This window comes from Homalodisca vitripennis, chromosome 4, assembly GCF_021130785.1.
Source record: "Homalodisca vitripennis isolate AUS2020 chromosome 4, UT_GWSS_2.1, whole genome shotgun sequence".
NCBI classification, from domain to species: Eukaryota; Metazoa; Arthropoda; class Insecta; order Hemiptera; family Cicadellidae; genus Homalodisca; species Homalodisca vitripennis.
In genome coordinates, this window is record NC_060210.1 from 101,292,112 (window position 1) to 101,306,574 (window position 14,463).

General features: G+C 36.6%; 1 protein-coding gene across 1 annotated transcript in view; it reads left to right on the plus strand.

Moving 5' to 3' along the window:
• The first annotated feature begins 1,435 nt into the window (after positions 1 to 1,435).
• Positions 1,436 to 14,463, plus strand: part of LOC124361136 (lysine-specific histone demethylase 1A) — a 178,427-nt gene continuing 165,399 nt past the window's right edge. The window contains exon 1 of the mRNA XM_046815173.1: positions 1,436 to 1,502. Within this exon, the coding sequence (XP_046671129.1) occupies positions 1,436 to 1,502 (67 nt within the window). The remainder of the gene's footprint in view (positions 1,503 to 14,463) is intronic.

The window sequence follows — 14,463 nt, forward strand, 5'->3', positions numbered from 1 at the left end:
GCCGTGTGTGCCTGTGCGAGTCGCGCCTCAGGAGGTAAGAGTAAGTGGCGGACACCCCACAGCGCTCCCACCCTCGCTCTGCCGCCCTCTGCCCACTCACCCTAAACAGATAGCTATTGACAGGGGTAGCGTCGGAACCTGTCCGAAGCAATCATGGACGCTTAGATTGCTATTGAAATGTTGTTTACTAGCGAGACTACAGTCGTTCTGATCTGCCAAACATACTGTTTCAATAATATTTATTTACTCAAAATCTCATAGCTTCGTCTGAAAACTTGTAAAAAGTGATACTAAAAGTATTTTTGTTACATTTCATAGAAATATGGAATAATCGTGGTGATAATCTGAGTGTCAGGATGCGTGAACATTTGCGTTTCATATCGCTGCTGATCGTAACTACGTTGACCACAAGATCCGTCAATCGTAAGTTCTTCAGGCACTCAAAAGTCTATTTAATTTTTTATTTGAGTATTACTACCTTTACTCAGTATTGTCATTCTAAGATGCCTTTGAGACCATCCACGGATATATTTTAGGCTGTCATACTTTATTTATACACGCTGTTTTTGATACGTTGTAAAATGTGTTATGTTGTTACCTAATTGTTTTACCACTCCTCTTTCCCCAAATAAGTTAACAAAGTTTCAAGAGGTTTTAAATGTTTTTTCTGATATGTACATGCCTCACTGTATACTTGTCAAACTTTATATCGTTCTGAAAATACATCAGTTTTATTAAGGACCCGACAGAGCTTACTTAAAATCGTGTCTGTGTGCATTAATCTGTCAGCTGTGCGATCCGTCCTGATAGAAAGGTTCTAGAGACTTGAGACATGGTACATATGTTCCTGGGGTGAATGTGCCGATGGCTGAGCGGTCTGACGTTGGACCTGGAAGTTGGGAGTCTGAGTTAGAGATAGTGCAATCCTGTCCGTGACCGTTGCACTTTTTTCAGTACGACCTTGTACTGTGTCGACTCTCCCCCTTATTCTGTTTGATAAGATCGTTGCACAGGCCAGTGGCCCATGAGGACGGGCAGAGTAAGGCTTAAAAGGGGATCGGCTTACCCTACAAAAAAGGACTTCTTAAAGAAGTCACAGTCGCTTGAAACTTGGCATATAATTTCCTCTTGGTCCAGGGGATAACTTTGTTGATTTTTTGTCAACTGGTACAGGGTGACTGCCGGGAACCGGACGAATTTGCAACAGCTGTTACATTGTTGTTACACGTTCTAGGGAGATTGAGGTTATGTCATTGTTTTGAGTGAGCTTTACCATTTTAGTCACGATGGATCAGTGGTCAGTTCAGCATCGTGTTTTTGCATATGACACATTTATTAAAAATGGCGAATCCGTTATCAAAACACAGCGTATCTTCCGACGCCACTTTAATATTGCGCGAAATGACACGGTTCCAAGCCGGAATACATTGCTAAGATGGGTGCACAAGTTCAGAACAACAGGAACAGTATCAAAGAAAAAGCCACCCGGTCCAGCAAGAACAGTGAGAACACCAGACAACATCGCTAGAGTGAGAACTGCTTTGATGAGGAGCCCGGGTCGCTCTGCACGAAGACACGCATAAGAGCTACGCATGAAGCGCGATTCTGTCAGAATAATGTTAAAATCAGATTTGAAATTTCATCCCTATAAAATACAGGTGGTACAGCAACTGAAAGAGAGGGACTATGGACAAAGAGAAGATTTCGCAGTACGTATGCAGGTGTTGTTTACTGATAATCCTGATGTAATGATGTTAATGAGCGACGAAGCTCACTTCCACTTAAACGGTTCAGTGAACAAACAAAACTTACGATATTGGGCTCCTGAAAATCCATGTAACTTTCATGAAAAACCACTCCACTCTCCAAAAGTAACGGTTTGGTGTGCTGTAGGCCACTTTGGGATAATTGGTCCGTATTTTTTTGAGGAAAATGGAGTCACAGTGACAGTGAATTCTGCACGCTATGTTCACATGCTGGAAACATATCTCAAGCTACAACTTCGGAGGCGAGGAATAAACGTGAAAAATGTTTACTTCCAACAAAATGGGGCTACAGCGCATACTGCCGCTGCATCGATGCGAGTTGTGAAGAAGATGTTCCCTGGCAAGTTGATTTCACGTTTTGGTGACGTGCCGTGGCCGCCGAGGTCACCAGATTTGTCGCCCTGTGACTATTTCTTATGGGGGTATTTGAAAGCTCGTGTCTACGTTCACAAACCACGAACATTATTGCAGCTAAAAGATGCAATCACCGAAGAGGTGAATTTGATTGGACAAGACATGTTGATGAGAGTGCGTAATGATTTTCTCCAGAGGTTGGAAACCTGTATCCAGGTTAACGGCCATCACATGCATGATATCATCTTTAAGAAATAAACCCAAACTAGGATAAAAGGTTCCATAAAACATATGTTTTTTGAAATGGTATGTTTTCACCAATATATATTCCACAATTAAATAATTTTACTATATAAAATAAGGTTGTACTATTCATTTAAAATACGTCCGGTTCCCGGCAGTCACCCTGTATAAAGGCAATCTGTCTGTCCGTCTGTGCGACTGTTTTTTAGTTACGCTCTGACGGTTTCTTAGAGATTTCTTTATATTGGTGTATTAGAACACTTGTAAGTAAAAAAAGGGTTCCGGGCTATGGATTTAGATCATCAGTCATAAAAATCCAGATTATCCAAAAATAAAAACATTTAGTGATATCACTATTTTTATACTTTGTTCTCACGTAACAGCAAGTGTACTACAGTATAGCACACCGATATAAAGGTACCGTATCGTTCATAAAGGTGAGTATATAAATAATTGGTGGTTTATTGATATTACAGCGTTGTAATGCCAAAATGTATCTCTATAAAATGCTTGGGATGCTAACTCGTTTGAAATGTGTGTAAGCGTCCCAAACATTTTATATTACTTACGAGTTTGTCGTATACGAGTGGATAACCGCAACAGCAGTAGACTGATAACAATACCATACAATACAATATATATTTATTGCCAGAAACAATGTTAACATTGTATAGCATGCGTCACATAATAGTAATTTTATATTTATTAAAGTAATTAAATGTCTTAATGCTAAAGATTTAATTTTTAAAATATTGTAGTTTGTTAACAATAAAAGTCGACAAGCAGTAAAATTAATTTATAATAAAAAAATAACCGGGGCTATCAGCAGTAGAAATATTGGCAGGAATGAGTGACGTGTGAGGCCATATATTCTTTGTTTGCGTGGTATTTTATTGTTTTGCTCTTATTGTAATTTTAAACAACTAATTCTGACGATTGCCATACAGTATGTAATGTCTACGGCAGTAAAGAAATTTGAATCTGAATGTGTGTATGACCTAGTGTACGTCAGTCAAGTCTATTAGATTATAAATTTGAAGACGTTGGTGGCTGTAACATTTAGTTCACATATTATAAATCAAATATAATCCAATATGGACGAGAAATGTAATTTAGTAGCATTGTATCTTGACCTATTGATACGAGTTAGAAGTTTTAAATATCTCGTAATTTGTTGTAACGTCAGGGTTTATTTAAAAAAAATGTACATTTTATGTAGCAACATCGTTTGGGCAATTTTAAAAAGACATGAGAATTTTACTGTGAACATTATGAAATTTTAATTTCGAGCGGTTTCTGAATTTACCTGTCTTAGATTTTGTTTAGTATAAACTGATATATGTCGCTCCAGTAAATCACAATGCACCAGCACCGAGAGCCGAGTTAAGTACTACTGTTGGTCTGATCGCAGTGGTCGGGTTGACCGTGTTTGCCCACCACAAAGTGAGGCCCCGGCCCCACCACTCCAGGTGAAGTAGTATTTGTATTGCTCCTCGCAAACTTGTTACAACCCCTTTGAGCCAGAGATTGGTGTTTGGATTAGATTTAGTTTTTCACAAACAGCCCTTTGCAGTGCGCCCTTCTACGGTTTTTTATGTATGTTTTATTGCATTACCCTGCTTTATAAGTTCTATAAATAATCAGAGATTATCATAAAATGATGATATAATTTGCTTTTGTTTTGGCTTTTGGTTCTATATTGAAACTTAACTATGCTGATAAATTAATCTTTATTTTTAAAATTCAAGTAGGATATCCTCAGTTTTGGTTCGCTTGCTCATCGATCGCTAACTCTTAAAATAATAAGTTACACGTAGAGTTTTTAATATTTAAAACAAATGCGTTTTAGGCTATATTGAAAAATCATACTATTCGTTTGAATGGGTCTGTGCGGAATATACAGACCACAAACTCTTTCAGTTTTATTTTGAAATTATTCGTTCACGCTTCAGTTATGAGTAAAGACATGAATTTTCGTTTCTCCACATTGTCATTCATGTAAGAGTACAGTAATCCTACGCAATATTATAAAGGCAGTTCTTTTAAACACATACTCAACTACTATAAGATCCTTTTTTCTTGGCAAGACCTCATGCGTGTTATGTGCACTTATAATTTACAGGCAGCCAATATTAGTAAGTAAAGATTCACTCTTAAAATTTGTAACGGATGCATATACATTGGAAATGTAACTTATATTTTGCTGTGTAAGTGTTGTAATTTCGGATTAAATGTTTTAGAATTACTTGCTGGCCTACTTGATATAAAGCTAGACAATGTCAAATACACTCGTATATTAAGTTTTACATCCAAAGACGTCACCGAATAAAAAAATCAAATGTATAAATACGTTTCATGTAAGCATAAAGTTTCTATTTTTGTAAGCTCTTGATATTAAAGTAAAGCTCATAAAAGAAACTTAATCTTGTACGAAGTAAAAAAATCCAAATCATAAATGCATATCATAACGCATATACGACTATATTCAAAATAACTTGTGTTCAAATCGCTGTACACCCCACTTCCTCTTGTACATGTTTCGTGCTGTGTCAGGTATGCTACTGGAGTATCCCGGGTGGCCATGTTGCCTCACCCACCGACTGAAGAGCCGCCTCTTACAGCGAACATTGCCTTACTAACGAACCTGAGTTAGGAGCTCCTAACGAATTAATATGCTACATTCGGTCAAGATCCGTCTAAAAATATATTTGTGGACTAGCCTACGCACTTGCTACAGTTAACATGGATCTAATTAATAATTAATATTTTTAATTATAAATTATTATATTCTCATATATTTGTGCAATGGAAAAGTTTTCAATCATGAGACAGTATAATACGAGCTGAAATACTTAAACAAAATAAATTCTGATCATAACAACGTAAAAAATAAGTTATTATCCTTAGTTAAAAAATTTAAAGTAATAAGTACAAAATGGCAATTGACTGACTTAGTGCTGTATTTCCTTTATTACAGGAAACATAACAGATATTTTTATCACAATGTATGAAAACATTAATATAATGCAGCTCCTTAACGGAGTCAAACAATAGATGTATGTATACAACGTATTTTTACATCGTTTTAAGTTACAGTAAGAGTACATAATAAAAGTACATTGATAAATACTTATCGGAAACTTTACAAGTACATTTAACTCACTGATATTTATCTTTCAACAACAAATTAAAATTAGTTTATGGTGGAAAAACTTGTTATGGTCTGCTGTTTATCCGTTTACAAGAGCTCTAAACAGGTCAGTTTGTCAAAAAATAATATCCGAACTTTATTGAAAAGGACACTTCCTATTATAAAGGTGACATTAGTTGTACTTTCAATGCTGCTATACCAAATTTTCTTAGTATATTTTGCCCCTTAAAATCACAAGTTCTTAAATGAGTGCATTTGCCGTATAAATTCTACACATTGCATTGTTGACGCAGATCTTCAGAACCCACGCATCACCGCGCATTGCAATCTTGCATAATATACTATTCTAATGTGAATGGATGCAAAGTGGTTTTAAGGTAAAAGTAGTTTTTCGTGTTGTTAGAAATAAAACTTAATGCACAATGTCAAGTGTATAGGTAAGTTCGTTCACGAGAAACGTTGTCTATGTAATTGTGTGGACAGGCGGAAATGAAAAGTTTCCAGCTCCTCGACTGGTAGTCTTCGCCTTTTGAAACTTTTGTTGAAATAGACATATGTCTTGATATGCTTAGATGTAAGATTGTGTAATTGTTCTGCGTTTGGTTGGATAAATGGTCTAGACGTATATAAAACTAACTGCTTTAGTCACAGGTGTATAAAATACTTTTCCTGAGCAAGAAAACCTTAAAGAAATTGTTGGTGATTTATAGGGATTTAAATTACTATTGGGGGTATTTTATAATACGAAACAAGGCTGAGGGCAAGGAAAGGAAATCCTTACAATTAGTATATGAAATCTAGTTGAACAGAATTACGGATTTGTTTAATTAAAAAGTGTATTTTCTTAAGTATTGTTTTATTCATAAATGTAATAAATTATAATAATTTTCTTTAATTATAATTCATTGAACATTTGGTTAAATCTTAACATATACAATATACGTACAGTAAGAATGCTACATACTTATGTTCGTTTCCACTTAGGCTCTGTGTGTTCTTTATCTCATAAGGAGTCAGGCACATTTGTCCTTGAAAATAGTACAAAGTAAGTAAGTGTAACGTTGTTTTATTTGTAACATTTTACAAATATATTTGTAATACCTTTATAATTTGGTTCGACATTTGTTTTTTGATGTTTTTAAATAGTCATAAATTTCGATATTCGATAATTAAAACTTGAAGTGGTTTTGGGCGCTTATTATACTGCAGCCTTAAATTGAATTTTATTTCTGAAGTTGAACAAATAAAAAGTGTTTTTACAGACATTTTAGTGCGCCTGTGAGTACACAGAGTAATAATTAGTCTAATGGTAACACATCCCGTTCATATAAAATATATAAAATTAATGTAAAATAAAAACAAACTTAATGTAATTATGTTATTACACCTTCAAAATTTAGTATGGTATAGTGCTTCACGTGTGGTATTATCTGATATATATATATATATATAAATGTTTATATATATAATATATATATATAAATATATATAAGTGATTTTTTATATATATATATATTATATAAACATTATATATATATATATAAAATGTTAATTGGGATTTTCTTCCTATTATTACATTATAAGTATTTATAATTGTTGTATAATGTTAGCTTCAATGATTAATACACTTAGCATTAGTTCAGCATAAGAATAATATTTCACCCCGCTTGGTGTTTCTTATCGTAAATTAGTAAATAAAAATCTAATCGCATAATTACTTTACTTTGGCTAACTGTGAAGGAAGGTTTTTAATGTAATGAGATCTGAGGGTTGTTAAACACGACAAGATATTCGGGTCCATCATAAACTTACTTAGAATAATGAAATTAGTTCACTAAGATTAATGGATTACATCGTCAAACAGAAAGGTCGCTGTTAAATCCATTTAAGTGGAAGAAACTTGACTTTTGTTTTTACTTTGAAAACACAGTTTTTATCACATCGGAGTGGCGTAAAGGATGTTTTATCAAATTGATCTCTTTCAGCTCATATATACTGCGTTTTCTGTATACATCATATCATTGACCTATGGATTTTATGGTATATTATCCGTATATCAACAGATCCTGACAACTTTAAGGTAGCGCAATTGATCTTTGGCGAAACATATTTAAATTAATATTTTATTCATTTAAACTGTGTTTTGTTCACTCCACATGAATTAAGCATTCAAAGTAGAAGAGTAGAAAATTTTGTATTCAGGCTCAAGTAAGTTGACTGAAGATAAAAACGTAAATTGTTTAACACCTACATGGTTATAATTGTTTAATGAAATGTACATGAGTGCTTTAGTGAATGATATAGTTTTTATTAATTTATATTATTTAAGGGAATTAAATTTTTTCATCTTTCATGGAGATAAGGTAAAGATCATATTTTATAATCAGATAATCAGCCGTTTTTCTTTAGGACAAAAGTCTGCTTCAAGTTTTTACAGATTTAGATTTGTTCTATTTTTCCGTCTTTAGGAATTAAATATCAGGGTTGCGAACAGTGGTTTTGTATGAAAAATATCTCGACCTAACTGAAATTTACACCAGTTTAACTAATAATTATATTAAAAGTAGGATTTATTTGTTGGCACCTAGAGTTGTAAGCTTTTTTTGCCAGTGCAAAGTATAACTTTGCGATTGGTTGTCGGATCTCAGGACTTTACAGGGTCGCCTTTATGTGAAATTTTCTTTCTTTGCTTTAGTAATCGTCGAAATTTGGTGATCTATTATGATTAAAATCACGAAATCGTCCAGACATTATTAATTCGCGTTCATTTTCTCTTAAGCTAATTTTTTCAACCAATTGCAACAGGATGTAAGTAACGTATATTCCCCTGTTACGTATGCTTGTTGCAGTTTTGCTGGAGTTTATTCTAAGAGTTTAATCAATAGAAAATTATTTTCAAACGTTGGTAACTTTCATATTTAAATTTGCTTTCAGATTATTAACATAAAATTAAACTTATGACCGGAAGTGATGTTAGTTGAGGACGTCGAGTACGACGCGATGCGACGCTGCGCAGCCCCGGCCCCGGCGCGGCGTGACAATGCCGCCGAGACACCATGAAATCCCGACTTCCTTTGAGTGCCGCACTTTAATAGTTTAATCATCACAATGGGTCCGTGATCTAACCGCTTCGCTACGCTCTCCGATTGCCGCCCTTGCATAACACGCCTGTTTTATAGTCCTTGATTAATGTAACTAAATGATAATTGGAAGGCCGATGTCGCAGTCGCGCCCGCCTACTGTCGAGTCTAGTCTTCGAGTGTTTGATTCCAGTTGATAACGTCAACAACGGACTGTTAGTTGGTTTCGTCTTGACGCATGGTACGGAGTATCGTTGGATTATTACTACTGTCTCTGCAGCGAAAACTCCTAATGTATCTTCATGGGAGTTTCATTCGTAGGATTTTTAATAAGTAATATTTTGGGAATATGCAACGATGGAATCCACCCAGTGGTAGACTTAACTAAGCTTTAATACTCTGTCCATGTTTTCCCAGTATTACCCAATCAGGCCGCGCCTGTTCACAACACAAATAAACAAATGAGAAAGTGGCATGCATGTAAATAGGAAGTGTAGGCATGTGGGCGGGCCCGGCCGGGGGCCTCGGCTCGGAGCCGGTCAATTATAAGGTAACTAGCGCCGTTTAGCTCTGTACCGTTTGTTTGACAGTAGCCAACGAATATTAGCTTCCCTTAGTAACGTGACATGATTCTACATCCTAACCCATTCGATGAGTCTAGCATACTATTGTCAGCTGTTATCTACTATGTACACTATTCAAATTGCACACAATTAGTTATCCAGTAATTTTTGAAATTGCACAAGTGTTTTCCTACAGTGGTGTATGTTTTTTGGACGCTGTATCCCAATTTTAACTTTCATCTACTGCCGTAAGATATCGACATCACAGAAAAGGATTAAAATCGTCAACATTTTAGCACAGTTTTATAAGTTAACTTTGTATTACTAAAAAGATAACTTTTAAAAAGATAACAGTCCGAATAAACATCCTAGTCAACTTTCATTTTATGACGAGTCATGTATGGTGCTAGATCGCGCAGACAGCAATATCTCTGCCCTTCTAAATAATACCCTAATGAATCTTCATTTTAGGTCGAGTCTTGTGTAGTACAAGATTGCGCTGACAGCAATGCCTTGGCTCTTCTGCAAAAAAAGCCCTAGTGAATCTTCATTTTGTAATAAGTCGTGTGTGGTGCTAGACTGCGCTGGCATCAATGTTTTTCCTCTTCTACAAAATAACCTAGTGAATCTTCATTTTGTAATGAGTCTTGTGTAGTGCTAGACTGCGCTGGCATCAATGTTTTTCCTCTTCTACAAAATAACCTAGTGAATCTTCATTTTATAATGAGTCGTGTATAGTGCTAGATTGCGCTGACATCAATGTCTTACCTCTTTTACAAAATACCCTAGTGAATCTTCATTTTATAATGAGTTGTGTGTAGTGCTAGATTGCGCTGACATCAATGTCTTGTCTCTTCTACTAAATACCCTAGCGAATCTTCATTTTGTAATGAGTTGTGTGTGGTGCTCGATTGCGCTGACAGCAATGCCTTGGCTCTTCTACAAAATACCCTAGCGAATCTTCATTTTGTAATGAGTAGTGTGTGGTGCTAGATTGCGCTGACGGCAATGTCTTGGCTCTTCTACAAAATACCCTTGTGAATCTTCATGTTATAATGAGTCGTGTGTAGTGCTAGATTGCGCTGACATCAATGCCTTGCCTCTTCTACAAAATAACGTATTGAATCTTCATTTTATAACGAGTCGTGTGTAGTGCTAGATTGCGCTGACATCAATGTCTTGCCTCTTCTACTAAATACCCTAATGAATCTTCATTTTATAATGAGTCGTGTGTAGTGCTAGATTGCGCTTACATCAATGTCTTGCCTCTTTTACAAAATACCCTACTGAATCTTCATTTTATAATGAGTTGTGTGTAGTGCTAGATTGCGCTGACATCAATGTCTTGCCTCTTCTACTAAATACCCTAGCGAATCTTCATTTTGTAATGAGTTGTGTGTGGTGCTAGATTGCGCTGACAGCAATGCCTTGGCTCTTCTACAAAATACCCTAGTGAATCTTCATGTTATAATGAGTCGTGTGTAGTGCTAGATTGCGCTGACATCAATGCCTTGCCTCTTCTACAAAATAACGTAGTGAATCTTCATTTTATAATGAGTCGTGTGTAGTGCTAGATTGCGCTGACATCAATGTCTTGCCTCTTTTAAAAAATACCCTATTGAATCTTCATTTTGTAATGAGTCTTATGTAGTGCTAGACTGCGCTGGCATCAATGGTTTTCCTCTTCTACAAAATACCCTAGTGAATCTTCATTTTATAATGAGTTGTGTGTAGTGCTAGATTGCGCTGACATCAATGTCTTGTCTCTTCTACTAAATACCCTAGCGAATCTTCATTTTGTAATGAGTTGTGTGTGGTGCTAGATTGCGCTGACAGCAATGTCTTGGCTCTTCTACAAAATACCCTAGTGATCTTCATGTTATAATGAGTCGTGTGTAGTGCTAGATTGCGCTTTCAGCAATGCCTTGGCTCTTCTACAAAATAACCTAGTGAATCTTCATTTTATAATGAGTCGTGTGTAGTCCTAGGTTGCGCTGACATCAATGTCGTGCCTCTTCTACTAAATACCCTAGTGAATCTTCATTTTATAATGAGTCGTGTATAGTGCTTGATTGTGCTGACATTAATGTCTTGCCTCTTCTACAAAATACCTTAGTGAACTATCATTTATGACGAGTGGTGTGTGGTGCTAGATCACGTTGACAGCAATGTCTTGCCTCTTTTACAAAATACCGTAGTGAAACTTCATTATTTGGCGAGTGGTGTTTGGTGCTAGATCGCGCTGGCACCAATGGCTTGGTCCTTCTCTGAAAGCGACAAAATCAATTACTTATTATCTGCTTGTCGATTAATATAAATGTTATCAGCGAAAATCATTACCATGACTTAGTACATTAAAAATCCTACGTAGATCGAAGAATCAACAAACAATGTTTAATTCAAATACTTTGTGGAGTTTTGCTCTATTTCACCTTTCGCTTAGTGTAACGTCTGAAATCGTCGGTCATACACGTAGCGTTCATAATTTAATCTTTGCTTCCTTTCGAGATTGCAGATACATATAGCTTACTAGTAGTGAGCTTTGTCTGTTTTTTCCCCAGTTTAATTCAGGCGGACACATCTCTGGCCGGAAAGTCTTGGGTTAAATGGGAAATACACTTCTATCTGTCACATTGTAGTATCAAGTGTAAAGAGAAGATTATGTCATGTCACTCAGGCCAGTTTGCATCAAGACGCGGTTATTTGACGTGGCTGTCAGTGCCAACAACTGCGGTTCGTTGTGCCAAACAGATGACAGGCAAAGTAAGGAAATGTGGCGTCATCATTTTGGGGAGTGCAAATTTAATGTATACTACATTATGTATGACCATTTGTGTTGATGATATGTGTATTATTTTAGCAGTAGTTGGTGACTGATTCTAAGTGGTGAATCGCAATACTCCAGCGCTCATCACAAAATAAAAGTTGAGTTTTGCATTTCGCAGAAAATGTAGTATAAACTATTGTAGATGTTAGTATATACTCGTATTTACAATTGCTCAGTATTCTAGATATAAAAAATAAAAGTCCAAACTGTTGAAGTTCTTTACATTTTGAAGTCGCATTTCGTCTACGTTAAATCGTTAAGAATAAACATCTATAAGTTTGATACAAATCCGAAAATATTTAACATTGACTCTAATTTGAATCACTATACACGTTTCGCTAAACCTTTCCTTAACGATAGGTATTGACCTGTCATTGAGTAAATGCAATGCAAACATTCAAATGTAACAAAATATACGTTCAGTTTTGTATATATTTTGCAATGAACTCTGAGTCTGAGCACCCCATCTGTTACGATAAGACGGGAGCGCCCAGACAGCTGCCCTGATAACAAATAGGAGCGAAATGAATGCTCAGAGTCGAGCGCAATTAGACCCTGATAAGGACTGATAAGCCGTATGACCCTTTGCGTCTCCCGTATCGAGTTCACCGCCGTTTAAACCACACGGAATTTATTTCTCTCTAATTGGACCCGGGGTATTTTGTAATTGGATATCCGAAAGGTCCTGGAGCCTCGCCTTGCCCGGATCGCTTGTGAAGGGGTGCCAGATAAGGCACTGACACCTCCTGGGATACCGTCATCAGATAACGACTCTTGGTTTATTTGGAATGCGTTTAGTTTTTTATTGCTTTTTCGTATTATTGTAGGTAGACTTTCATCTGTTGTATTCAGCGTTCGTTTCTAATTAGCCGCGGAGTTCGCATCAGATTGTTACCCATCAGTTGAGGTCAATCGTCAACTTCAACACTTGTGGCACCGGACAGTTGTAGTTCCTAACTTAGGAAAATGTTACTGCATTAGTAAATAAAAAAGTTAAATTTTTTTGGAAATGAATTTGTATTGTGTACGATTATCTCGTAATGTGAACGTGTACTAAATTATCTACATCCGGGCATTCAAGTAATGAAATCTTGTAGAGCTGTAACTGAAATGTGCAATTCTGCAAGAGCTAATGATTGCAGGTCATAGTCGCCTCTTTTTCGCAAGTAGATTGTAGTATAAAAAACCGATTACATATTATCACGCATAACGAGCAGGTACGGTACTACCCGGTGCATAAATCTGAAATCTGATTAGAGCAACTGACGGAGGGAAAGTAAAAGTCCTTGTAAAACCGTGACTGCCGAGACTAGAAATTACCCGATAGCCGTAAATAATACAGTAACCACATACGGTAGCAGTAAGATCGAGTGGCGTGGGCAATAAATAGTGAGTCAATTCTATGAAATAATTTACCGAGTGGGTGACTATCCCACCCCTCTCCACCTCCCCCCGCGCCCGTGGTGACTAACCAGACTGAGAAGTATGGCTCATCAAAGTGAACGATCACTTCCTTTAATTATCTCCTTAAATTATAAACAAGCAATTTAAGGAGGTCCGCCGCGCAGTGGAGACCGTTTAATGAGTAAACGCTGTCGAAACCACAACCTACAACGCTTATTAATATGTAAATTCGCTGTTCACCTGCTCTACAAAAAGCGAGAGGGAGGAAGGCGACCGCGACGCGCGGTGCTGCTGCCCGGTCAACAATGTATAGGGAGTAACAATGTTGAGACAAACGCGGACAATCTGAATTGTAAATAGGTGATGAATCGGTCACCTGTGCGTTGTGATAAGGGATAGCAGGACAAAAACTTTGGTGGGGTTTGTGTCCAGATAACATCGGAGAAAGGATCACAAAAACGTCGGGTGTCGGGCGGAGACTGTGATAAATCTCGCTCTTCCCAACAAAGTTTACCGATACTGTGGAAAATCTTCACAGTTAAGGGCCGCCATAACGACAGATGTGTGGACTACTGTACGAGAAACGAAACTTCTTAAATTTGTCAGCCTAATAAAGGTTATTGATTTCCTTTTGATCTTTCAATAGCATTGAAACTGTAAATGTAAGATTCTGTGTAGCTTTGCAAATCACTTTGTGCTATAATTAAATACGACTAAGTGAAGCAGAATTAATTGAAAGAGTTGTACAGACTGCAGAGGCTTACTGGTGGGATGAAAGGCTCGGCTCGCAGAACTAAGTTGATTGTCTCTATTAGCCGCTCTGTACGGATTGCGAGGTCGGCTGTGATTCAATCATGTTCTCCTCTCTTGTACACGTGTTCATTTCACACTCATTCGTTTGATTTTGTAGTTTTTGTACGAGTTAACACAAAACTGAACTGTTGGTCAGTGACTGTATAGCAGAATTTCTACTTTATATTGGTTTATTTGCTTAGAGAATATTTTATGGTACTTGTGGCAGACCAATCAATTACGAAAACAGTGTCTGGTGTAGAGAAACGTGTTTCTAATTATA